Genomic DNA, 24351 nt, shown 5'->3' on the forward strand with positions numbered 1-24351 from the left:
CGCTGGCCAATCAGGAGCCCGCGTTCTCGCCGGGGTTAGATACTTGGTTTTGATTGGTTGTTCATGCCTGCCAGTGACCCTGGCCTCAACCACGTAGGTGGGTAAGGGCTGAAGGTTTGTGAGCTTCATCTCCTTCGGATTTCTTCTCTCTTCTTTCTGGTGAAAACCTGAATGTCACCCACCCACATACATGCACTGTTCGACGCTTGTGTCAGGTGATATACGCAATATTTTCTATCAGGCATGCTGGGTCTTTAGATTTAGATGCATGTAAGTTTACAGTCATTGATAGCAGGCTTGATTCCACGCTGCCAACAGAAAAAAAACATGGAATCCAGCACTTTACATATGTAACAGTATGGAGGCTATTAAAAACAGGGCCTAACAGCACATTTGCAGTAGGTTTTATTTGGATACAAATAAAAAAAATGTACAAAAATCAAGAGTAGAAAAAAAAGAGTATAATGTATGCATATGAAAAAATACACAAACTTTGAGAACATCAAAGAGAAGCAAGGTGATGATTAAAAACATCCTCTGAGGCTCAGGAATGTGATTAATACAATGTTGAGTTTGTCTTGGTACTACTGACACACATCATACACCAAGGAACTTCAGTTGATGTAGCAACCTATGGCAGATGACTGTGAAAGGGAGTCCTAATAGTCGTTTAAAGTAGCAATGTCATGCAAATGGAAAGAACTGGTGCTCAGAAACTTCTTTTATGAATGTAAGGCTATTACAGAAAATCACATATCTGCCTGTGTGTGAGGCAAAGATAAAATTGTCAGTATATGTTTATGCAAACACAAGAGCTATGAGATATACTGTTCCCTTGTGGACAAAAAAACATACTAATGTCTGAGCCTGGGGTCATAAAAGCAAAGGTCAAGATGTTGCTTTTAATACACTGAAGGAAGTTTTCAAGGTGCTTTTTTATGACCAGAATCACATAATACATACACCATAAGGCCTGATCACACAGTTTAAACCAAAGGCATTAGAGGCAGGATTTACCGTCTGTCGCAATGATTAGGCTTAAAAGAGTTTTTTGTATTTAATCTTGGGCTGAGATGTTTTAATAATTCTGCATTTTAGCAGATTGAAGCCTCTGAATCCTTGACAGTAAATGCACATTAATACATACGTTGTTTGATTTACAAATGATTAAAAAAGGAAGTCAGCACTTGTGCGCTGTGTACCAGAGACAAGCTTCAAGGACGTCAACATGAACAAGAATGCAGGTGACTGACAGAACTGCCATGAAGAGTCCCATCTGGATATGCACGGGTTCCCATTTGACCCAGTCCATTAGAACACAATGCAACAGTAAGGTTTCTCTGCTGACTTTCAGTGGATTTGATACATTTACATACAGTTCAGCCACTGGAAGAACAAGAAACCGTCCAGTTTTCCGGGCTGGGAGTTGAGTGCTGGTGTTGGGGCATGTTCAGTCTTTACCTCAGTGCAATGCTGCTGCTGATTGGTAAGTGACAGGTCAGGGCAGGGGTCCCTCAGTGTTTGCGAGTGCGCTGGCCCCCAGCCCCTGTGGTGGTGACATAAAGGAGGGGCTGTGGCTGCCTGCTTTGGGGGCCACGCTTGAGGTTGTTGATCCTACAGGATTGAACAGGATTGAAAAGAGGAATAATATAGCTCAATCTCATGAATAACTTTAAATTACCTTTATTGTACACTGGGTTGCCAGTTTATTCATTTTTAAGGATGCCTAGTTCATACCTACACTCACTGATCATTTTATGAGGTACACATAACATTTTTATGCATGGAAAAACATTAATACAAACTATTAATTTTTCAGTAGAAAAAGCAGAAACCATTTAAATAGAAAAATAACACAACAAATATAATAATAAATCTATCCATATTTACTTTGTCCACGATTTACTTTTGTGCACCCTACTATCACTTCCATCCTTCCAATCTTAACGAGTTGAAGCTGTGTCTTCTCAACAAAGGTGTCAATTTGGGATTACTTGGATCCCAAAAAGCAGAAAATACAATCAACTTCTAAGACTGAACTTTGGAGAACTTTGGAAAAATATCCCTGCAGATTTCTTTGATAAACGGAAGCTGTAAAAAGGCAAAGGGTGGACAAATGTGATATTACATTTAGTTATTTAGGCCTCTGTGTGACACAAAAAAATGAATAATTTGTATAATTTGTTCTGAATGGCTGGCAGGGAATTAAATAAGTAAAAACCTGGTCTATGAGGTGGTTTTCATGGTACTGTATATGGAAGCTGTTTCTAATAAAATAACCAATGTGTGTAGATACAAGGTTGTTGTACATAGTAAACCAGTAACTGGGCATATAATTAGTGAAATGCAAAGTCTGATGGTGGTTCATGATAACAGTTTGTTAACTGGAGTTACAGTTGGGAATGCATAGAAGAACCAAAGCATAAATTTTGATGATATAAATGTATAGAAAAGTCAGCTGTGTCTGATCATTTCCCTGAGCAGCTGTGTCACGAGACAGAGCATGCACAGGCTATTTAGCATGTTAGTGACCTGTTTGGTGGTTGAGGTGGGAGGGCCGAGCTTTGCCCAGCTGAGCTGGAGCTCTGTGCTGGGGCCGAAGGAGAGGTGCAGGGGGTTGACCATTAATGTGCAGGTGGGGGTCAGAAGTGCTATCAAGTGGCCGGAAACGCTGGCTGGTGCTCTTCCCTTGGGTTAGCTGGAGGGTAGAGAAAGCTTAAATAAGTCATGTACTCCTAGTTATTACAATCGGTTAAGTTTTCTGCCAATGAATGTGCCATCTTTGCATATTAAGCATTGTAATTATACAGAGAGATTCACTTGAAAGACGTACCAAATATTCTGTTGTAACTCCCATTAGGACGAAGCAGTCTGAACCAAAAAAATACACCACATACATAGACATATGTGTAATCGATTGCATTACTTGCCATGCTGGAAGTGATCTCCGTTTTCACATGAAGGGATTTCAGACACATGAAGGGATACGAGGTATGCACCCAGAAGTTGCAATTGGAGGTTAAATGTCACAAAGGCTATCCAGTGCCTACCTCATCGCTCCGACACAGGGGCATCCTGGCTTGTTCGAAGCTTCATATACAGAGGAGTACATTCCACGTTTCGTTGAGATTGCTTCATCCTAGCGAGAGTTATTATATAACATTCGAGGCCTCTTTTGAGTGAACCTCCCTGTATTTTGTTGTACTGAGAAACATCTTGTAAGATGCCTGGAGCTTGATAAAAAAAATAAAAAATCTGTTAATCTGATAATAATAATGAAATGGTTACAAAAATGACTTAATAACTCACAGCTTGTCCAGTGACCTCGAAGGACCGAGACCTTCTCTTGCGTCTGCGAGCCTCAAAGTCCTGCTCCCGAGGTGCAGTGTTCTTGGGCATGGCCTGGCGATTGCGTGGGCGTGTCCAGGTGCCATTGGGGGCAGGGCCTTCGCCAGTGCTGCTGGACAGGTTGTCGTCAGAAGTGGCATGACGGAGCTCTGGGCTGGGCTGACGGCCACGACGTAACACCAGGCCTTTAGGAGGTGCCTCGCTCAGAGACAGACTGCTTTTGTGTTTTATAGGGTCCAGAGGGGAAGGTGGAGGAGGAAGGCGCAGGGCGTCTATCTCCAGCGCTTTTGAGCGGCGGCGAGCTGCTTTCACTGCAATGCTGTGCACACCTTTTAGGATCTGCTGCCTCTCTGAATGGGAGGAAGATAATGTAAAGAAATATGGATCAATATTGCAGGAGATTTAAATAGCACTATTCTTTAAACATGAAACAGTAATTTCCAAAATTTCTGTTGACAGTATTATTTTGCCAAAGATTAGTCGGTGTCTGGAAAAGCAGCTCGCTGTAATGACTTTAATGTACACACAATTTTTTTTTCAAAAAGAATGAATAAGAGTTTGTAATCAGAGGTTTATTCTGATGATACAATACTTGGCTCAAAACTTTTAAGTGAAGCCTATGCTGATACAATCAGCACATACAGTACCTTTCACAAGTTTGGAATCACTTTTTATATGGATAACTGTTAGTTTTGTTCTTTAATAACTTACACAGTGTAATGGTATAAAATTGACAGCAGAGTTTTTATTTAATTTTTTTTTTTTTTTAGATGTTCTTAAATGCTAAACAATATACTTCAATTACAGCAATGCCTTGATAAGTTATCTGTCTAAAATTTGTTCATTACATTTCAAATATGAGGTATTGTGGATGTTATTTAAATATCATCAATGTTCTCAGTACAGCTTTCTCAGTCATTTTTTTTACAGGAAACATAATTATTGAAAACAGTGATTCCCATTTTTTAAACTTTGAATAGATATGCATCTATGTACATCTATGCATTGATGACCTCTACTAATGTATTAGATTGCTGACTCTCATCATGGTCACACGTCTGAAGATAGGTGCAGCCACAGTTATCACTTTAATCCTGTGTCATAACCAGCCATGTGGTCAGACCTGTGGCTTGAAACCAATAACAATGCAGCTTATAAGACAAACAAAAAGGTATATTCACCTTTAGGTGTGAGAGGAGCTTCAGTTCCATTCTCACTGCTTTCTGGTGATGAATCTAGGTGACTGCTCACACTGTGGCTCAGGAGGCTATAGCTCAGTGCACCCTCTAGTGCACTTGGCAGCACTAGTGCACTTGGCAGCAACTGCAAAGAGAAAGAACACAGAATCATATATGTGTGTTCTTCACAATGCAACCATATATTTTGTTCACTATAATGCTATTATTGCAGTATACTGTTAAGAACACTATTGTACATATTCTTCACAATATTTTTCCAAAATCAATGTCTGACCTTACAAATGCTCCTCTGGATGAATGGGCAAAAATTTCTACAGATACACTCCAAAATCTTGTAGCAAGCTTCCCACAGGAGTGGAAGCTGTCACAGCTGCAAATAGGAGCTCAACTTCATATTAATGCCTATGAACTTAGAAGGGGATGTCATAAAAGCTCCTGTAGATATAATGTGCAGGTGTCCCAATAATTTTGCACATATGATTTGTGCATATCATCACTGTCATAGCAAAGCCTTATATTTCCAAAATGGTAATTTGACTGGAGAAGAAAAAAATCATAACTCGTAATTTCAAGCTCTTCCATACCATGCTCACACAGCCATGCCTTTATGGACCTTACTTTGTGCACTGGGGCTCAGTCATGCTGGAACAGAAAAGGGCCTTTCCCAAACAAATCCCACAAGGTCAGAAGCATAGAATTGTCCTAAATGTTTTGGTATGCTGAAGCATTAAGACTTCCCTTCACTAGAACTAAGAGGCCTAGGCCAACCCCTGAAAAACAACCCCATAGCATTATCCCTCCTCCACCAAACTATACATTTGTCACAATGCAGTCAGACAGGTAATGTTCTCCTGGCTGCATGCATTACATCATTTAATCTGATGCCTGATATTGTGCTTGGTGAGGTAAGGCTCCATACTATGAAGCTCCTGGTGCACAGTTGTTATGCTGATGTTAATGCCAGCGTGGTCAGTCACATAATGGCTGAGTTGCTGTGGTTCCTTAACCCTTCCACTTTTTAATAATACCGTGCACAGCTGATCGTGGAATATTTAAGAGGGAAGAAATTTCATGAACTGAATGCAACAGTGGAATCCTATTACAATAACACATTTGATTTTACAAATGTTTGTAAAGGCAGACTGCCTTGGCTAGGTGGCTAGGTGTTTCATTTTGTACATCTGTGGCAATGGGATTTGAAATAAACACCTGAATTCAATTATTAAGAGGTGTGTCCCAATACTTTTGTTCATATACACAACATTACCTGGACAAAGAATATTAGGCTCAGCTCTTAAGACATTTATGTACTTCACTGCTTGCTTTAAGTGAAACTTAAATAAGCAATGGTGCTCACCTCTCGGTTGCCCTGTCCATTGATGTGAATGGGTGGTGGAGTCATCACCACAGAGTTCTTTATCTGCTTTGCATGTGGACTGCTCTTAAACACCCGGTTACTGTCACTGTGTGATAAAGGGAGAGAAAAGACAGAATGCTGTAAGAAATGCATTCGGGTCAAATTCTGACGGGCAACATAGCTTGATGTTAGGATCAGAAGAACCCTGATGCAATTCAATAGTGTGATCTGATAACAGAAGGATAAAGGTTGAATCATGTTGCTTCGAAAAGGGACAAAATGCCCCTAACATTAGGGCTGAGTTCAGTAGCACTGAACATTGTAAACATGCTGTCTTTATTGAAAATACTGCCTTACATATTGGTGAATTATTTCTAAAGAGCACTTTAACTGTTTTAAATTAAGATTCTGAGTAGAATGTTTACCTATCAGGCTCTGGGAGAATGGGAGGCAAAGTGTGCCTCCGCACTTTGACTCTTCCTTGTCTGGTATCAGAGCCCAGTGTTCGAACACTCTCCTGGTCTGAGTCCAGTTCCTGCAAGGGGTCACGTCCTCTGCTAGGGAGGGCAATCTTAGGAAGGGAGCCCTCCTGTAAAAAAGGAAAACATGAAATGGGAAAAATGTATATTTTTTATTACTATTAATATTATTATGCAAATTTTAGCAGTGCATACAGAATCAACACCACCTGGATCTTTTCTAGAACATGTCCAGAATGTAGGACTGTGCAATGTGTATGCCTGAAAGAACAACATTAATCTACACCTTTAAAGTGTGGATGGTGACTTTGTCTAAAGCCACAACTCGGTCTAGGTTCCGCTCGTCCAGCTCCCTAATGTACATCTCATACAGTTCCTGAAGATGTGGGGGCACCAGAAGACTGTGATCTGGAATAAAGGAGTACAACAGCTTATGAGATATAAAATGATTAATACTGTGCAATAACTCAGCAGTATAGTGCTGCTTGTACTTTATACATATCACAAGGCACCTTCATATAATATAAAACTTCTTCTGAGCTTAGACCACCAGTTGTTTATTAATGGTCTCTTTAAGCTCTTTATCTGGTCTCTGCTCTGAGCAGACTCACCATCAATGAAGCGCCGCTGCTGCTGGATGATCTCATGGCACAGCTGCCTGTGCTGCTCAAATCTCTGCACCACTACGTTCTTCTGCCGGATAACGTTGTCTTTGAGCAGGGTGTGAGACTGCATCTCTGCATTCTCGATCTCCAGCTCATGCACTTTACACAGCAGCCCCAGCACTTCCCGCTGCTCCTCTGAGCTCACACGGCGTGGGAGCAGCTCTTCCAACCTGCGAGCCCTCTCACGCAGCTCTGCCAGCCGCCGCTCCAGACCAGCCTGAAGGATGGAAGGAGGGATGTGTAACTGCACAGCCCAACTCGCTCGTTTAGTCAACACTAGAATTTAGTTTTCACAATAACTCTGTGTAATTGGACCTGATTTAATGCTGATATTTGTTACTTACAAACAGATCTCACTTAGAAACAAAAAGAAAACAAAAGATAGCCAATGAGATAATGATAAAAGTTCATATACAAATATCTACATTTGTTCTCCTATTTTTTATTACTTTATGCAATATAACAAACATGCAGACCTGATATTTAAATGTCTTTGTAGATCCAACTGCCTCCAGTTCACCCCAAATGGGCTCAATTGTACAACAGTAAAATACATGGGGCAGTCATGGGCTGGAGGTTAGGGGAACCAGCCCTGTGACCGGAAGGTCGCTGGTTTGATCCCCCTTGGCTGACAGTCCATGACTGAAGTACCCTTGAGCAAGGCACCTAAGCCCCAATTGCTCCCTGGGCACCGTGGATAGGGCTACCCACTGCTCCGGGCAAGTGTGCTCACTGCCCCCTAGTGTGTGCGTTCACTAGTGTGCACGTATGTGGGTGTTTCACTGCACGGATGGGTTAAATGCAGAGGTCTAATTTCACAGTGTGCAAAACACAGTGACAAATGGTTCTAAATTCTATTCTACTTTCACAGTGGAGTAATTATAAACAGCGAATACTTGAATGAACTGTCACTGGTCGGAATGAAAACAACATTTGTAAAAGTACCATATTCTGCATCTGACAATGCATAGAACAATGCATAGAATTTATAATGCACTGTTCTCACACTGTGCAGTGCTAATATAAGATGTTATCACTGCATGAATCCTAGGACTTTTCTTTACACAGACCATGTTATGTATAACATAAAATATGGATCTTGGCTCTAAAATCTGTTGACAAAGTGAGTAAGTGACCTACGCATGCCAAATTAAATTGAATTACAGTCATGAAAGTACAGCGGAAGAACAAAGTGAGGAGTAAAACTGTTAAAAGTGCCAGATGGTCTGTGAAACCTCAAGCATGAAACTTGAATCAAGTCCTAGCCGGACACATATTTGGGAAATTATCATGAGGTTCAGACAAATATTTCAAGGTCTAATGGTGGCAACAAAATGATATCAGAGTGGACAAGGAATCCACTGAAATCCAGCATGTTATTTTTTTTAGTAGTTACTCCCCCTCGTGGTAATAAGCAATCATTACCCTTTGTTTGCTGATTTTCTTTTGTTCAGCCATTAGTGTGACCAGGTTCTCCCTGGCCATGGCCACCTCCTGAGTCTCTGTGCTGTCTGGTGGAGACTCTGGGGTGTCTGAGTCTTTCTCACTCTCGTCCTTATTAAAGCTCTCCTTCCGCCTTTCACCCTGCCACTTCTTGCGGTGCCTGCTTCGTTCCTGCTCCCAGCTACAGAGAAAAAAAAACACAGCAAATCAGAAACAGATTAGAATTTCACTTGTCACTTGCTTTTTACAGAATCTCACTGTAAATCCAATGGCTTTGTGGCTGCTTAGCTGACCATACAGTTTTCAAAAAAATAACATGTAAACCTAACATGTTATTTTCCCCTGAAAAATAAATAACTTACACTTAATGGCTATTCTGATTGAAAATTAAATACATGACAGGTAACTTCTGCACAGTACTGTAGGGGTGTTTGCATGTATATTGTGCTCACTCTGCAATCGTAAGAAGGTATTTGGATGTATCTATCTGGATCTCCATGTTTGTGTTGTCCAGCTCCATCAGACGTTTTCTGATCTCCATCTGCTGTCGGAAGGCTTCGATCAGCTGCTCTCTCAGTTGGTCCATTTCTGCTCGGCTCTGCTGAGTGGAGTGAGCCTGCACCTCCGCTACACCACCAGAGGGGGGAGACAGTGAGCCAGTGTCTGTATGGAAGGGCATTCAATACCCAAACGTGTCAGATCCCAATTGTTTCCTGCCCATTACTTTTACCACCCCAGCCCTCACAGCTGCTGTAGGGGGAAATATCAATATGTGACAGATGTGTACAGAGACATAAGGGGAAATGACAAAAAAAACCTTCGGTTTCTATTTGTATGCTCTGGGATCATTTAAATCTTAGAAATACTGACATTACATAGGATTTCAAACTTAAGGCAACAATTCAGTTTAAGGAAAACAGGCAATAGTACAGATAAAATTCAGGCTCCAAGGGGGCCGCTACTGTTATCTCTAGTCATGTTTTTTTGACATATTTATAGATAACAGTGAGTAATATGGTGTCAGAAAAAACAACCTAGTCTATTTGAGACTACTTAACATCTAAACATGGTGTAAGGCCATTATGTGTTGATTTAGGCATGCAGCTTGTGTAGAGCTAACTAGTACACATCAGGTTAGAACCACAGTATCACTTCAAAAACCCTGTAACACTACACAAAGTCAGAATGCACAATATGAAACCTCAAGGTCCAGCATAGGCCAGTCATAAATACAGCCAATTTCTTTAAGATGAACTAATTTTCCATTGGCTATTCATGAAACTGGCACTTGCCCTTGTGGATAAGTAGTGGCTTTGAAAAGTAAAGCTAAGTGCTAACAGAGAGGAGTGAGTTACCCTGCACATGCCGTATATCTGTCCTGTCAGGGTTGTTCTGCCGGCTAGCTTGCTCAGCAATTTTCTTCTTCAGTCTCTGGATCTCACTGCGCAGGTCTGAGATGATGCTGGTGTACTGAGCAATGTGGTAGGACACATTCAGCAGATTTCTCTTCACCTGAGGAGGTAGTCACAATACCTTTAGATCTCTGCTTATAACATACGCACTGATTCATCAACTCAACATCAGCTGACATGTTGTGTGTGTGTATTGTTCTCACCCGTGTACGAATACTTTTGGCACGGTCAGCATAAGTCAGAGTGTTCCGAGACTCTTCAAAGGCCATTGAGGCAGGGCTTATGTGAGCTATCATTACAGTCCGACTATTCCCACCCAAAGAGTCCTGTCAGTTATACAGATCAGAGAAAAGTTTGTTTGCAAAGAACATCAAATACACATCACAAAAGAACTGCAGAGACATAGTGTTTCAAACTATTTTGTTACTGATATGTAATATATATATATATATATATATATATATATATATATATATATATATATATATATAATGTATATAAAATACCTCTAGGCCTAGGCGCTCTAGGCCAAAACTTTGTGTTTTGCTAAAACAAATCAGCAGGTAGATCTATAATTAACCACTTTGTAAAAGATACATGTGAGTGTGAAAAATGTTTTGAAAGTTTCAAGAACCTCCACATAATGTAAAGGTTGTAGGAAGAGCCCTTAAATTGGTATAGAAAACGGTTCTTCTACGGGGTCATTCTACAGCATTCAACAACTCAAATGACTCTTTGTGACACTGTTTAAGGTGTAGGTAGAAAGAGCAATGGTAGCTCTCCCTTTGGTGAAGGCTTCAGGAGCTGAACCACAGGCCAGTAAGGCCTAGCGTGTTAGGTTAACAATAGGCGGGATTATACGATGGGATATTTAAAGGGCTCATTATTCTGTCAGAAAGTTAATGTCTTCACCTTAAGCAGGCGTGTGAGCTTGCTGTCTCTATAGTTGACATATTTGTTGCCATTCTTTTCACTTAGAGCATTAATGCAGTTTCCCAGTGCCAGAAGTGAGCGGTTTATATGAGCTCCTTCCTTCAGCCTCTGCCCCCTGTTCTGTGTCTGAAAGAAGGACAAGAGAGGGACAGCTTTAAAACTCTTTTAATATCTAGCAAATACTACGGTTCGGGATGCTCATTGCTGGAATATAAATAACATCCAATGGTGCCAAGTCTACAGTCGTAAAAACACACACAGGCTAAGCTAAGCAGTGCGTTCGAGTTTAATTTCACTGAAGTCCATTTCAGCTTAATATTCTACCAGCAGAGGGCGCTACAAACTCTTTGTTTAAACTTGCATTACAGGTTCATTTTTCACCGTCAACAGAGAACAAATAATCAAACATGTAGCGAAGCAACCCATGGCCAACGACAGAATGATCCATTCTATCCTTTAAAATGCATGCCACAGGGGGGCAAACCAGCAGGCTGGACCCTATACATCCACTCCCACAAAGAGCCTGGCTGGTTAACATTTCCATCTGTTTCCATGGCAGATGAGTCTTCTCTTTCTTAAAACATGATGCCATGTATTTTTGTCTCGCATGGTGTGACAGAGGCAGCAGTACTGACTGGCAGCTGAATCACAGCTCCCTGCAGTGAGGCTTCTAACACAAGCATGATAAGCAAATAACTGTTTGTACCCAGTAAGAGATTCTTATTTTCCCACTACAGCATGTTAAGTGTATGTACCAATCCCCACCTCAAAATTGAGTTTGCTTTTAATTAACTAAAATACATTTAAACTAAATGACCAAGTCAGGTATTGCTGCAACATTTCAGTGATGTAACAGAGGGTGACAACACAAGTGACAATTTCAGAATGTACTGTATAGCATATAATGGAGTAAATCTATAACCTCACCATGATTCATTTGATCATGATTCTTTAGGATATTAATAATGATTTAACAGTTTACAATCAACTCTACCATTCCAAAATCAATGCATTTAAACTGTCACCTTCATGTTGATGCATCATAATGCATAAACACCCTTAACAAACTAATAATGCATATACACAATTGCAATGTTGGTAAACAAAGGTGATTTTGGGGAGCCTATGATACTGTTTGGCATGTGCTGTACCTGTGCAGCTCGCTCAGACCCAGCAAGGTCGATCATGAAGAGGCGGGCAAAGCGCACCTCCTGCAGAACGTCTCTGCAGCGGCTCTGCTGCTTCACAGCTACCTGCAGCACGGCATGAGACCGTGAGGACGCCTGATTGGCCGCGGTGGGCTCCTGAGTCCGCTGTTTATTGCCTTTCATCAACAACTCCATGATCTGAGAGTAAGTAAGATTATCATTAATCTTTCATCCATCATAAATATTGAGAGTCATTTAATGTTATTTATTAGTCATGTTTGAGTGATATCACTTCCTTTGTGTGTTTATTTGAACAAATACAACATATATATTAAAGTTCAAAAGACTCATTTCCACTTTGCTTTGTAAATGAAGTAGGCCTGCCATTTGGACCAGACAGGTTTTGAACTCTTGATTGGTGTTTGTTTGGTAGCATTGATCAAATGTTAAAATGTCCGGCTTTCACTCTAAATGCATTTTATTTGTTTAAGAAGCACTTGTCACAGCTCTCGATCTCTCTTCCACTCATGGTTCCATACAAAAAAAAATTACTTCAAAATGTAATGTTTAGGTGATCCACGCAACTGTGTTGAGCAGCTTCTAGGATAACAAGTTTGGTTGAGTAATCACACAGATAAAATTCAAGTAAATTCTAATTAACTAGACTAGATAGTTTGTTATGTACTCTTACACTCAACTTAATATGGTTACGTTCAACTAATGCAATTAGAAAAAACAACACAAAGTAACAGGTGTAATTTAGATCTGCATAATTTAGTTATTGCCACACTACCCAAATAAGGGTTGGTAATTAACTATGGACTATAAGAAAGATAAACACAGAAAGGAAGGCATAGGCCAGGAAGAAAGACAGCATGAAGAGGGTGAAAGTAACAAATAAAACAATATGCAATTATTTGGAACCAGAAGCCAGTGAGAAAGAGGCTGAGTTTTACTCAACAAGGAAACCTGGTCTGGATACAGCCATCTCAGAACACTGCTGACCAATTTCTAATAATGGGTTGTAGCATTTCAAATGCAGTCTTTTTAGATTAATAATGATCTTTTTTAACCTTTCTGGTCAGGCTTTCGTACAATGCATAGCATGGAGACAGCACTTTTATGGGTTCCAAATGATCTCCTCCTGTCTACTGATTCCGGCACTATCAATATTCTGCTTCTCTTAGATTTAACCACTGCACTTGACACCATTAATCATGACAAACTCTTCTCCTGTCTTTCAGCTATTGGCATTGACACTGAGCTTGCCTGGTTCAGATCCTATCTTACTAATAGACTCCACTTTATTGCCCTTGGTAAGCAAAAGTCTGCTATCAGTGCTGTTACACAAGGGATCTCCCCGGGTTCAGTCCTTGGCCCTCTACACTTCATCATCTGTATTTTACTCCTCAGTCAGATCATCTGCCGTCATGGTCTTCATTTTCACTGTTATGTTGATGATATACAGATCTACGTCTGAACCAACACCATCATGAACCTGCCTCCCCCTGCCCTAATATTGTGTATTCGAGACCTCAAACACTGGATGCAGAGTAACTTTCTAAAACTAAACAGTGACAAAAGTGAAATTCTACTTATTGGCCCTAAGTCTGTTACAGCAAAGTCTAATCATGTCACTCTTAATTTAGCTGCAGTGACCATTAGACCTTCAGCTGTTGTCTGTAACTTAGGAGTATTTTTTGATCTTGTCCTTTCTTTTGAACCTTATATCAAGACTTTGGACAAAACAGCTTTTTTTCCATTCCTGCAATGTTGCTCACCTTTGCCCCATGCTCTCCAAGAAAGACACTAAATCTGTGGTACATGCCTTTATATGATCCCACCTAGACTCCTGCAACTCCCTACTCAAAAAACTGTCTTCAGTGATTCAGTAAATCAGTAAAAAAAACCCTCTTCAGTAATTACAAAACTCAGCAGCTAGAATTCTCTCTCATTCTAAAAAATCAGTTTACATCACCCCAACTCTATATCAGTTACACTGGTTACCTGTCCTGCTTCGCATCCAGTGTAAAGTCTTCTTGCTAACTTACAAATCTCTACATGGTCTAGCATTAGCTTACTCAGCCGAGCTCCTCATCCTCCTTAATGCCCTTCCCATACATTTAGGTCATCTAGGTGTCCTAAAATTTAGACTGGTCATTGCTGGAGGCAGATCTTTCAGCTTCACGGCCCCAAACTATGAAACTCACTACCACAATCTCTCCATGACTGTCCCTCACTTTTTCCTTTTTAAAGCTCAGCTTAAAACCTACCTATTTTCTCAGCACTTTCAATCTCCTTCCTGATATGTGTTTTTTTTTTGTCTACGTAAAGTGACCTTGGGTCTGAGAAAGGCACTATATAATTTGAACTTTTATAGGGTTATGGTTAAGTGGCATATGTCTGGGTGCTTAGTGTGTGTGGGGATGGTTTAGAATATGTTCTCCAATGCCTGTAGGTTGTTTGCCATGTTAGGAGTGTTTGGGTCATTTATCCCTTACTTACTCTACTCATTTAAGGCAGAACAAGTCTGATGTGAGGTTGCTTTGTTTTGTTTTGGGCTATGTACATAGTTTGGTACTGGAATGTCTAGATAAAAAAAAAAAAACAATTTCACCTATAAAGTTACCAATTTAGAGATACTTGATTTTCTTTGGACAGTGATGATTTGTTACCACCAACACCATCAAGAGAATACGGCTTAAAAACAACAACACTGTGATTTCATATATTCCACTAATCAGGCCTGGGCTTACCACAAGCATCTAAGCACAAAGATGATTCTTAAATGATAGTGCCAACATCACAATAAACACTCTCTACACCAGTTATGATGATCTAAACTAAACTAGGTTAGAGGTAAACTCCCCACATTCATAGGGGTTTTCATTGTGTGGTGTGGACGTTCTACAACTGCATCTCAAACCCCATATACTGCACTAAACAGCACACCACCAACGGTGACATCACTATTTTGAACATTAGAGTTTTAAAAATACACCCCAGCCCCACAGTCCTGGCCTGTCCAAGTTTTGCCACAGCTGAAATATGGCCCAATATGCAACTAACCTCTCGGGCGTTGACTGTGGACACCTCTGTGATCCCTGCTACCTGGATCTCCCCCTTGGAGTCCTCTCTCAAGTCAAGAAAGCCGGAGGATGGATTCAGCAGGTCTCGGATCATCTCATTATAGATCTGAAGGGCAAAGATAGACTGTATTATATTAAAGAATCAGCACACAACTATGAACCTTAACACCCCACATAGCTTCTTTTATATGGTATTCCGTATAAGTGTTGATAACACTGAGGCTGTGCAAACCATATGCATGTGAAATCTCTTTCTCCACTGTACAAATACATGTCTGTTAGTGTCTTCAGGACCTGGTGCTGAATGAAATGAAACTACATTCTGAAGACTTCACAAAGCTCCATTTAAACCAGGTATAGAACAGGACCACATCCGGAGCAGCTGTGGTCACTGCAAGGCTGTAATTTTAGCAATGCTAAATGGAACATTTTCCCAGTGTCAGCAAAGTGGCTTTGAAGTCTCCAAAGGAGGTGATAATTTCAGAGTGAGGATGAGGTGTATGAAAAGACTCCATTGACACTGAAGGGAAAGAGCAGCTACACACACAAACAGACTGAAAAAGAGCAGGAAAGAAGGGACAGAGAGAGAGAGAGACAGAGAGTAGTAGGCATAGCATTTTGGACTAAACCTTAAAGGTCTGGAAGAAAACATAATACAAAAAAATGCAAATTGGCCTCTTGAGAATATATTTACCAAATATGTATCATGAAGAGTCCAGTGAGTCATTCTGTATTTATGTGCGCACACGAAGTTACTTAGTCACAGGTTTGTACAACAAAGCACAAAAGAAGCATCTTTTTCATAAGGAAACTAGTGTGTACATTTCTGTGTGTGTGTATTTCTATGTGTGTTTATGTGTGCGAGGTTGATGGAAAGGGAAAAGGCAACAGATGGGGCCTTTCCAAAACACAGTCATAAACTAGCCTCTACACTCTTTCTGTGAGTGAAAACAAATACACTCCCCCCTCAGAGACAGCTCCAGCAGGCCAGAGTTCAACCACCAAGGCTGTGTTATGCCCTCTATGTGTGAAGCTCTCAATGATGCACCCTGATTGATCATCAAAGAACTCAAATCAGGGTTATTATAGTTTTTAAATCTTCATTAGTTTATATTTAGTTTTTCATTTCGGTTTTTGACTTTGGTTTACATTCAGTTAGTCTTAAAAGTAGATGAATAGTTTGTTTTTATTTTATGAAAAATAATAGTTCTTCTCTTTTATTTTTTATAAGTTTCAGTTTTACTTTTAGTTTTTAGTGTTATGATAAATGCTGTGATGGGCTCGGCTCCAGCTTTCTTTAAAGACACAAACATAGAAGGGATCCACTTCTATACTCCCATTCACAGAAAAACTAAAACAAAAGAGGTGTAGTTCATGCCAAGATTTACAGTACTGTTCAAAAGTCATAGACCAGCCTTAATTGATTCAATTTTCAGTCAAAATCATTGATTATTATATTAAGATACATTTATTTAACAGATAATTACAGGGATGCCCCAACAAGTAATCAAAAATTTTTCAGTGTTTAGTTAAAACTTGCTTTCAGTTTTTCAAAGACACCTGCAGAGATGTTTTTCCACACCTCCAAAAGTTCAGCCTTAAAAGTTGGTTGCATCTTCTGCTTCTCATGATCCAAGTCATTACTTACAATAATATTGATATTGGGCGCCAGGGTTGTCAGTTCATAGTTTTGAGAACACCAGCAGCTTTTTTTTTAATTTGCCTTTTTGTCTATTTCCTTTTCTCAGTAAAAGTTTCTTGACAGCTACTCTTTCTTTCAGACCCACAGCACATGTTAGATGTCCTATTCTCTATATCTTCCCTTAACTCCTGTTTGTCGCTTATTTTTCTTCAACTTTCCCCTTCCTTATGGATGTGAATTGTGTTTCATCTAATAATCTCAGAACCATTTGTTGAAAAATGAATAATACACGTTAAATGGATGCAACTCCTCCAGCTCAGCTATCATTTTGCTCCTTGTTGATTATCCATAGTTCTCCTGTAAGCACTGTCCCATGTTTTTTGAAGGTGCTGGAAAGTAAAAGTCATTTATAAGCTGTATTTCAACAAAAGGGCTACAATCGCAAATTCTATCATAGTAACATGCATCGAGCAGCTGGGCTTCAGCCTGCGCTACTAGTTTTTGCAGTATATTGAATATTTTTTATGAATATTACCACAAAACCAGCACTTATCATCTCACAGCTCCCACTTATTACCATGCTGTTACCATGTCGTGACCTTTACACGGCCAGTCTGTGTTTATTTGTGCTCTTGTACATGATGGCCATTCCATCAAAATTCGTGGAAGGATCTCTTCTAATAAAGATCTATCAATCATGTCCCCTTTCTCTCGTTCTCTGTTCCGACAGGCTCTTGTTGCCCCAATCAAGCTCTCAGTCAATCTCCTTTCAGAGCTTTCTGTATCCTTTCTTTCGCATTAGACGCACAGTGACAGCGTGCTATTTATCTCACACAATGGAGTTGTTTCTCTCGAAGGAGAGAAAGTTCTTTCTGAAAATACTGAGTATCTAAAGCATATGTTAGCAGTACATAATGAATGTGCTAGAAAGATGCTTAGCAGAACCATTGCTGATGCCAGTTAAAGGACATAAGGAAGAATTTGATGTGAGATGATGGTGTGGTGAAAGAGGTGAAAATGGAGAAGAGAGTGTTACTACAATAAATGCTCTTACAATCCAGTAACTACAGTAAATCTTAATCTTCTGAGCATTTCACTTTGTTTTGTTTCAGCTGCAGCCACTTGCTGTTTGTCACATTGCAATGTAATTTAAAGTTCAGAACTAACACTATGGGGCAAAAAGCAATATCCTTATACCACCTAAGTTGGTTATGTTTATAGTAAACAGTGGACTAGCACAGCAGGACACTGGTGCTGGAGGTTTATCAGACCATCTCGTTATCAAAGTGCCATTAAGCTAATTATGCTGCCAAGCAGATAACACCAAATCTCAAACCCAGCACTTGGTGCTTTGTGCATTTACAGGTTTCAGGCTATGGATGGTGGTCAGGGAGGAATTACTGGATCCTTTTTAACCCTTTAAGGCAGATGCAAAAGTGTGGCTATTTCTGCCATTTAATCTACCCTTATCTGTTAATAATGTGATTCCTCACGGCTGTTGCTGCAATAATTTTTTTTGATTAAAGTATCAAACAAAGCCAAAAATGTGTAGACTTTTACTTAGCTTGTTTCATAAAGTACCTTTTACAAAAAAGCATGAATAAGTCTGAATTAGTATACATCACAAATCAGCTGCATCTCATTATTGGGTTGGATTTAGGATTGGTTGGGATAGTGTAGTGGATAACACCTCTGCCTTCTACGCTGTAGACTGGGGTTCAATCCCCACCTGGGCAATCACCCTACACTATACCAATAAGAGTCCTAACACCACCTTGGCCTTCCTGTGTAAAATGATCAAATTGCAAGTCGCTCTGGATAAGAGTGTCAGCCAAATGCCATAAATGTAAATTATTGCTCTGATAAACCCAGTCAATTACAAGTGTACACCAATTCAAACTGCACTCTGAATGAGTTTTTGAGTTCACTGTACATTAATACATCCAGGAAATATATACCACCCATGCATCTTTAATACAGTAATAGAAAATACCACCCAAAACAAAAAGCTCAGATTCTACGAGCTGATACATTTCACTGTGGCCAATGTGAGGCTCCCGAGGCAGTTTTAAGTTTAAGAAAGTTAGAATGGATCAGTGTGAGACACTCAATTTTTTATTTATTCAATGGGGATAAAACTACAGAGGCATAGAATATAACAATATAATGCACAATTCTGAGGTTGGCAGACAATGAGTACAATGATTTATTTTGAACATTTTTTGCCAAAGAAACAAGAACTTAAAAAGAAACAGGAAGAAAAAAAAATTAAATGAATGAAATAACATAATGGCATAATATCCAATCAGTTGTTTGCTATGCAGTTTGTACAGTTTGTAGTTTGGATGTTGTTGTTGCTTACATTTATGAAACATGCAGTTCTACAGTGCTCCAGAAGCACTGATGATACTTGTGATATGCTCAGAATGTGCTTCATCAAGTAATTTATCATAATAACTTTATTTGAACCCTGTTTCCTAACACTGACATAACCATGCTGTAAACATGTCATGGCCAATGTCATAAGTTATCATAATACATATGTCTAATAACAATTGACTGTGTCATGTTATCATTGCTGTTAATTGTCATGACATGTCTTGACATTCAATGTCATTACACTAAATCTGTCATGGCAACTCTTGGCAGTGTTTGACATCTGCTATAACATGTGTATCACATTGCTGTTTCAATGTAACATGGCATATTACATTTTTTAGTTATTTAATGTTTTATCACCGAACAATTTTTGGTTTGCACAGAAATGTGTTGTTAAAGGAAATGTGTTAAAACCTGTGTACTATATCTGGCAGCCATGCTTAATATAAAAAAAAGATAGGATTAACATTCACATGCATGGTGGACATTAAAGTCAATTGAAAGTGAAAGGATGTACTTCTCACCTCCAAGTAAGACATGGACACACTGTACTGCATGTCATCACTGGTCTCTTCAATAGCTTTGAACAGGTCGTTAAGAGTGCGTACATAGATGCCAGGCTCCTTGTCTGTCCCCAGCATAGTGTAAGTCTTCCCACAACCTAAACAAACACACACACACACACACACACGCACACACACACACATTAATCGGATAATCTGATACCTTGTCGTACTGGATTATGTTATCACAGAATTATGTTACATGAGCGCACTGAAACTGCTTCACACACATCAAACTGTAACACTGTATGGCTTGAAACTGAGAAAGTATCTATTTGTGTAGCCAACATATTAGGTCCAAAGGTTCATTGCATTCTAAGAACAGTAAGAGGCTGGCAGTGTTTGTCCTGTTACTGCATGAGCTGCTCTCAAGCATCCTGAGCTTTTAATAGATGGCTTTCAGACAGGAAAGGATGTCATGAGGGTCTTAGAGATGAGAACAGATTAAAATACAGAGTAAACGGGACTTGTAGACTGCCTTCATGGAAATCCACACACGGCTTTGCCCAATCACATCAAGCCTAAACAGTGGATTCAATGTTTTAGTGTGTGTTCTGTTGTGTTGTGGGCGTCCATTTGTGTATGAGCATGTGTGTTGTCTCAGATCACTGTCCAACCCAAAGGACAAGATTAAAATGGTTCCTTTGGAGTAATGTAAATTTGCATCACTTCAATCCATTTTAGCTCATAACTCAGTTTCATCCAATGAGGCAAAACTGTCCAAATAAAAAAATGCACTTATTATTAAATGTATTATTACATTAATATTACAAGACATCAACGGAAAAGAATCCACTTGTTCAGAGAAAGTCTGTCTAAATCAACATTTCAGTTCCATTTTTCAAAGTAAATGTTTTCTTGAGTTATTAAGTTGAAAACAACAGAATTTGCACACATCTATTCTTTGAATAACCTTGCTTTTTAGGGGTAGAAATTATGTTTAAAGCAAATTCACCTAGATGTTATTACATAGTTTTTACATAGTGTTTTAGTCACATGTCCATACAGTTGTTGTCAATAATGTTTCAAAACAACACAAAACAAGGGTAGATTTAACAACAGAGAACATAAACCAAACAAGCCAATTAATGTCTTCAACTCAACCACATAATGTGCTGTCAGAAGCTGAATTCCTTCCTGGTACAATATCTGACACACATTCTTTGTTTTAGATAGGCCATTACCATCCTTCAATGCTTCAAGTAACGATTACCTTATGGCAGAAGGAGATACAGCATGAGGAAGAAACAAAGTTAATAAATTACAGGAAATAAAACAAAGACATTGTGAAAGTAAGAGACTACAGATAGTGACATACATGCAGACAGAGTAAGACAGACAGACAAGACAGATTGATAGATTGACAGACTGACTGACTGACTGACTGACTGACTGACTGACTGACTGACTGACTGACTGAATGACTGCCTGACTGACTGACTGCCTGACTGACTGACTAACTGACAGACAGATCACATTATCTGCATACAGAATGAGGAATAAGGAATGGGTGGTTCACCTGTGGGTCCGTAGGCAAAAACTGTTGCGTTGTATCCTGATATGAGGCCCTCAATTAGGCCTTTAGTTGTGGCTCTGTACACCTCGTCCTGTTCAAAACACACATCATGTTTATGTAAGAAAAGGCTGTGTGTGTCTTTATGCAGCTCTTATGCCATGCATATGAATTTAACCAGGCTGGTAACACTCATGACTTGGTAAACACATGACTTTATTTTAGTTGATGCAGATCATCAGCACATTCACTACTACACACTAAAAATGCCACTACAAAAAAGTAATATTTAGAAAATCCATTACATACAGTATCTCACAAAAGTGAGTACACTCCTCACATTTCTGCAAATATTTTATTATATCTTTTCATGGGACAACACTATAGAAATGAAACTTAGATATAACAATGTAGTCAGTGTTCAGGTTGTATAGCTTCATAGATGTACTGTCTTCTGAAAATAACTCAACACACAGCCATTAATATCTAAATAAATGGCGACACAAGTGAGTACACCATTTTTTTTAACATTCTGTTTTTTTGGGGGGGTGGGGGTTGAAGTGAAAATAAATGAACAAATCCTCTACAGAGATCACATTTAAATATGGCATATTTAGTTTTGGTCATTTTGATGCACATTTATTTATTTGTGTATATTTATTTGCTGACATGTTAAATTCAACAAATAATCATATTGCAAAATAAAAACAAATATATATAATGTTTAAAAACCTTTTTTTAAAAGCTGCATTTTATGATAAATTCAACAAATAAACTGTAATTCTGCATCATAGAGGATGTGCGCATATTTACACTAAATATATAATTTGACCAGGAGATGGGGCCTACTTGTGTGGCTGTGTAGTCAAAGGCCACATCAAGTATGTATGTCTTCTCTCTGGAACGATGGGCTCTCAGAATGTCATCCGGATCCTCAAGAGGGTCCATCAGCACCACCATCTGACAGAGAGAGAAATAGAGAGAGAGTGAGAGAGAGAGAGAGAGAGAGAGAGAGAAAGAGAGAGAGAGAGAGAGTGATAGAGAGAGATTGTTTTGATTTAATTTACTAATCGTCAAGGAAACTATAGGTAGGGGAGATCACCACCTCAACCCAAGCTGTAGAAAGAAAGCCATTCATTACAGCTTCTCTTTCTGTCCTATACCAGTTGTTCTCTTTCAGGTCTTAAGTAAAATCCGTGATTGATTACAGAGTGGAGATAAAAATACCACCTCTGTGCATTTATGCTTTCAGCCTTTTGCAGATACAAAAGCCCCTTTGCCCAACAGGACATTTATTAGAACAGCCTGTTCTGAAATTATAAGTATATCCATTTAAACTGACCTAATTTGCCTTTTATGCACCACGCTAATGATCATAATCATCATTGCTCATTAGCTGGCTAAATATTCCGTCTTTACAGCCATACAGAGCAGCCAAGAGCTGCATAATTTTTGAATAAAACAACCTTAAAAGCACATGGAACAGCAAGTCATAGGGATTTGTAAGGCTAAATGCTGGGAGTGAGATAATGGCTGCATCTCCTCTGGTTACATTCTGCTCTCAGACTATAGCACCTGTGGTTTATGAGCACACCATTGTATACCAGAGCCAAAATCGATTCTAGTTTCACTGGCGATGTTTTTCAGCAGGCCTGCTGTGTCCTACTAAATTCAGTCTCTTTTTTCCAGCTTAATTTCTGAAAATTGGGCAGTTGGAGGTGATAGAGCCTGTCAACAGCCTCAGATTTAGACACAAAGCTGAAACCTCAGTGTCAAGAGCTCTACTCATGCTGGAGTGCGAAGAGAACCAGCACTGAGCCCTTAGCTGCCTGCGGCTTCCTAACGCACCCATTCCTCGTTTGATGACTCCTCAGAAACACACACTACTCTCTTTGAAGCCTCTTGTTTGAAATACACAAGCACAGATCTGACTTTTAAAAGAGCACAATTACAGTGGCAAACAAAGCAAACACACAGTCACAATCTGCAAACAAGGGACGGTAGAAGACGAAGAGCGAAGACACAGAGGATTCTAACATGACGAAGTGACCTGGTCCACTTGATGCTGCTCTATTTGAGAGAAACAGGAACAAATGCAAAGAGACAAAAAACACTGACACTGTATTTTAAAGGTTCTGCACTGCTAATCCTTGAGGAGCACAGCTATCATCAGCAATGACAAAACCATATAGTAATTTTAGATTTGAAACACTGAACATGAAGTCATTAATAACCCTGAATACCTAAACAGTGAACAAGATATTCCAAATAAACTCTATCCATATAGTCATCAGGAGACAACTTGACAACGCTTAATAAAAATAATAACAATAATTTTATGTTAATTATTTTACTCATAGCTTTTTTTTGACAAAAGTGCAGATTCTAAACTTTCAATCAAAGCCAGGTTTGTGTTTGTAAATAGACTGCAAACAAAAATGTAAAATGAATGCAAAAGTAGTATTACATAACTATAGAACAACTGTGTAATTAAATCAGATATACAGCAAAACAACAGCAATAACCCTCAAACTCTAAGAACTGGCCTTTTTATGTCTTGGATGATAATGACTACCAACAGGGGTAAATAGTACAAAGCAGTGTCTCATATTCTGTTATGTTGTGTCTCGCTGTACATAGATCTCGTAATAGATAAAGACAAATACAGGACAGGAAGAGTCTCAGTGCTTTGGAAAAACAAAAGAGCATCTGGTGATAAGGACCTTTAAGCATCTTCTGCTAGGAAGTGAACTCTAATTCAGGTGTTCAATTCCATTAGGGCATGGACACATTGTTCAGCTTCTTAGGACAGATGCATTAGTCTCAGTGTGAGTTCAGTCTATTAGTATCTAACAGTTGGTCTCTGAGGTAGATTCCATTAGTCTGAAAGACTGTTACTATAAAAATGTTGAGCATGAGCACATATTCTGTTAATAAACAAAATCAGTATGAGGTTCTGAAGGATAAGGACCACATCTGTACTTGACAGTTTTAGGTCAGCATGCTGGTGTGTGTATGTGTGTGTGTGTGTGTGTGTGTGTGTGTGTGTGTGTGTGTGTGTGTGTGTGTGTGTGTGTACGCAAACAGTTTTGCAAACACATTCAAAACCAGTAAAGCTGTATATATCCACTAGTGCAAAATCAGAGGAGACAGGGAAAGACATATTTCTTTTTGAAATTAT

General features: G+C 39.3%; 1 protein-coding gene across 2 annotated transcripts in view; it reads right to left on the reverse strand.

Annotated features, from left to right (window-relative positions):
* Positions 1–2139: 2139 nt before the first annotated feature.
* The window catches only part of kif19 (kinesin family member 19), a 58525-nt gene continuing 36313 nt past the window's right edge, over positions 2140–24351 (reverse strand). The window contains exons 3-19 of one of the 2 annotated variants that reach the window (XM_037544331.1): positions 22020–22130; positions 21177–21264; positions 19619–19755; positions 15054–15179; positions 11988–12182; positions 10816–10962; positions 10107–10229; positions 9847–10003; positions 8944–9154; positions 8474–8672; positions 6995–7265; positions 6670–6791; positions 6330–6493; positions 5905–6010; positions 4530–4671; positions 3310–3698; positions 2140–2698 (exon numbers count right to left, since the gene is read on the reverse strand). In XM_037544331.1, the coding sequence (XP_037400228.1) occupies positions 2525–2698; positions 3310–3698; positions 4530–4671; positions 5905–6010; positions 6330–6493; positions 6670–6791; positions 6995–7265; positions 8474–8672; positions 8944–9154; positions 9847–10003; positions 10107–10229; positions 10816–10962; positions 11988–12182; positions 15054–15179; positions 19619–19755; positions 21177–21264; positions 22020–22130 (2862 nt within the window). In that variant the 3' untranslated portion in view covers positions 2140–2524. Of the gene's footprint in view, positions 2699–3297; positions 3699–4529; positions 4672–5904; positions 6011–6329; positions 6494–6669; positions 6792–6994; positions 7266–8473; positions 8673–8943; positions 9155–9846; positions 10004–10106; positions 10230–10815; positions 10963–11987; positions 12183–15053; positions 15180–19618; positions 19756–21176; positions 21265–22019; positions 22131–24351 lie in introns of those variants that run through there. The other variant, XM_037544332.1, reaches the window with a different exon arrangement.

This window comes from Pygocentrus nattereri, chromosome 13, assembly GCF_015220715.1.
Source record: "Pygocentrus nattereri isolate fPygNat1 chromosome 13, fPygNat1.pri, whole genome shotgun sequence".
NCBI lineage: Eukaryota > Metazoa > Chordata > Actinopteri > Characiformes > Serrasalmidae > Pygocentrus > Pygocentrus nattereri.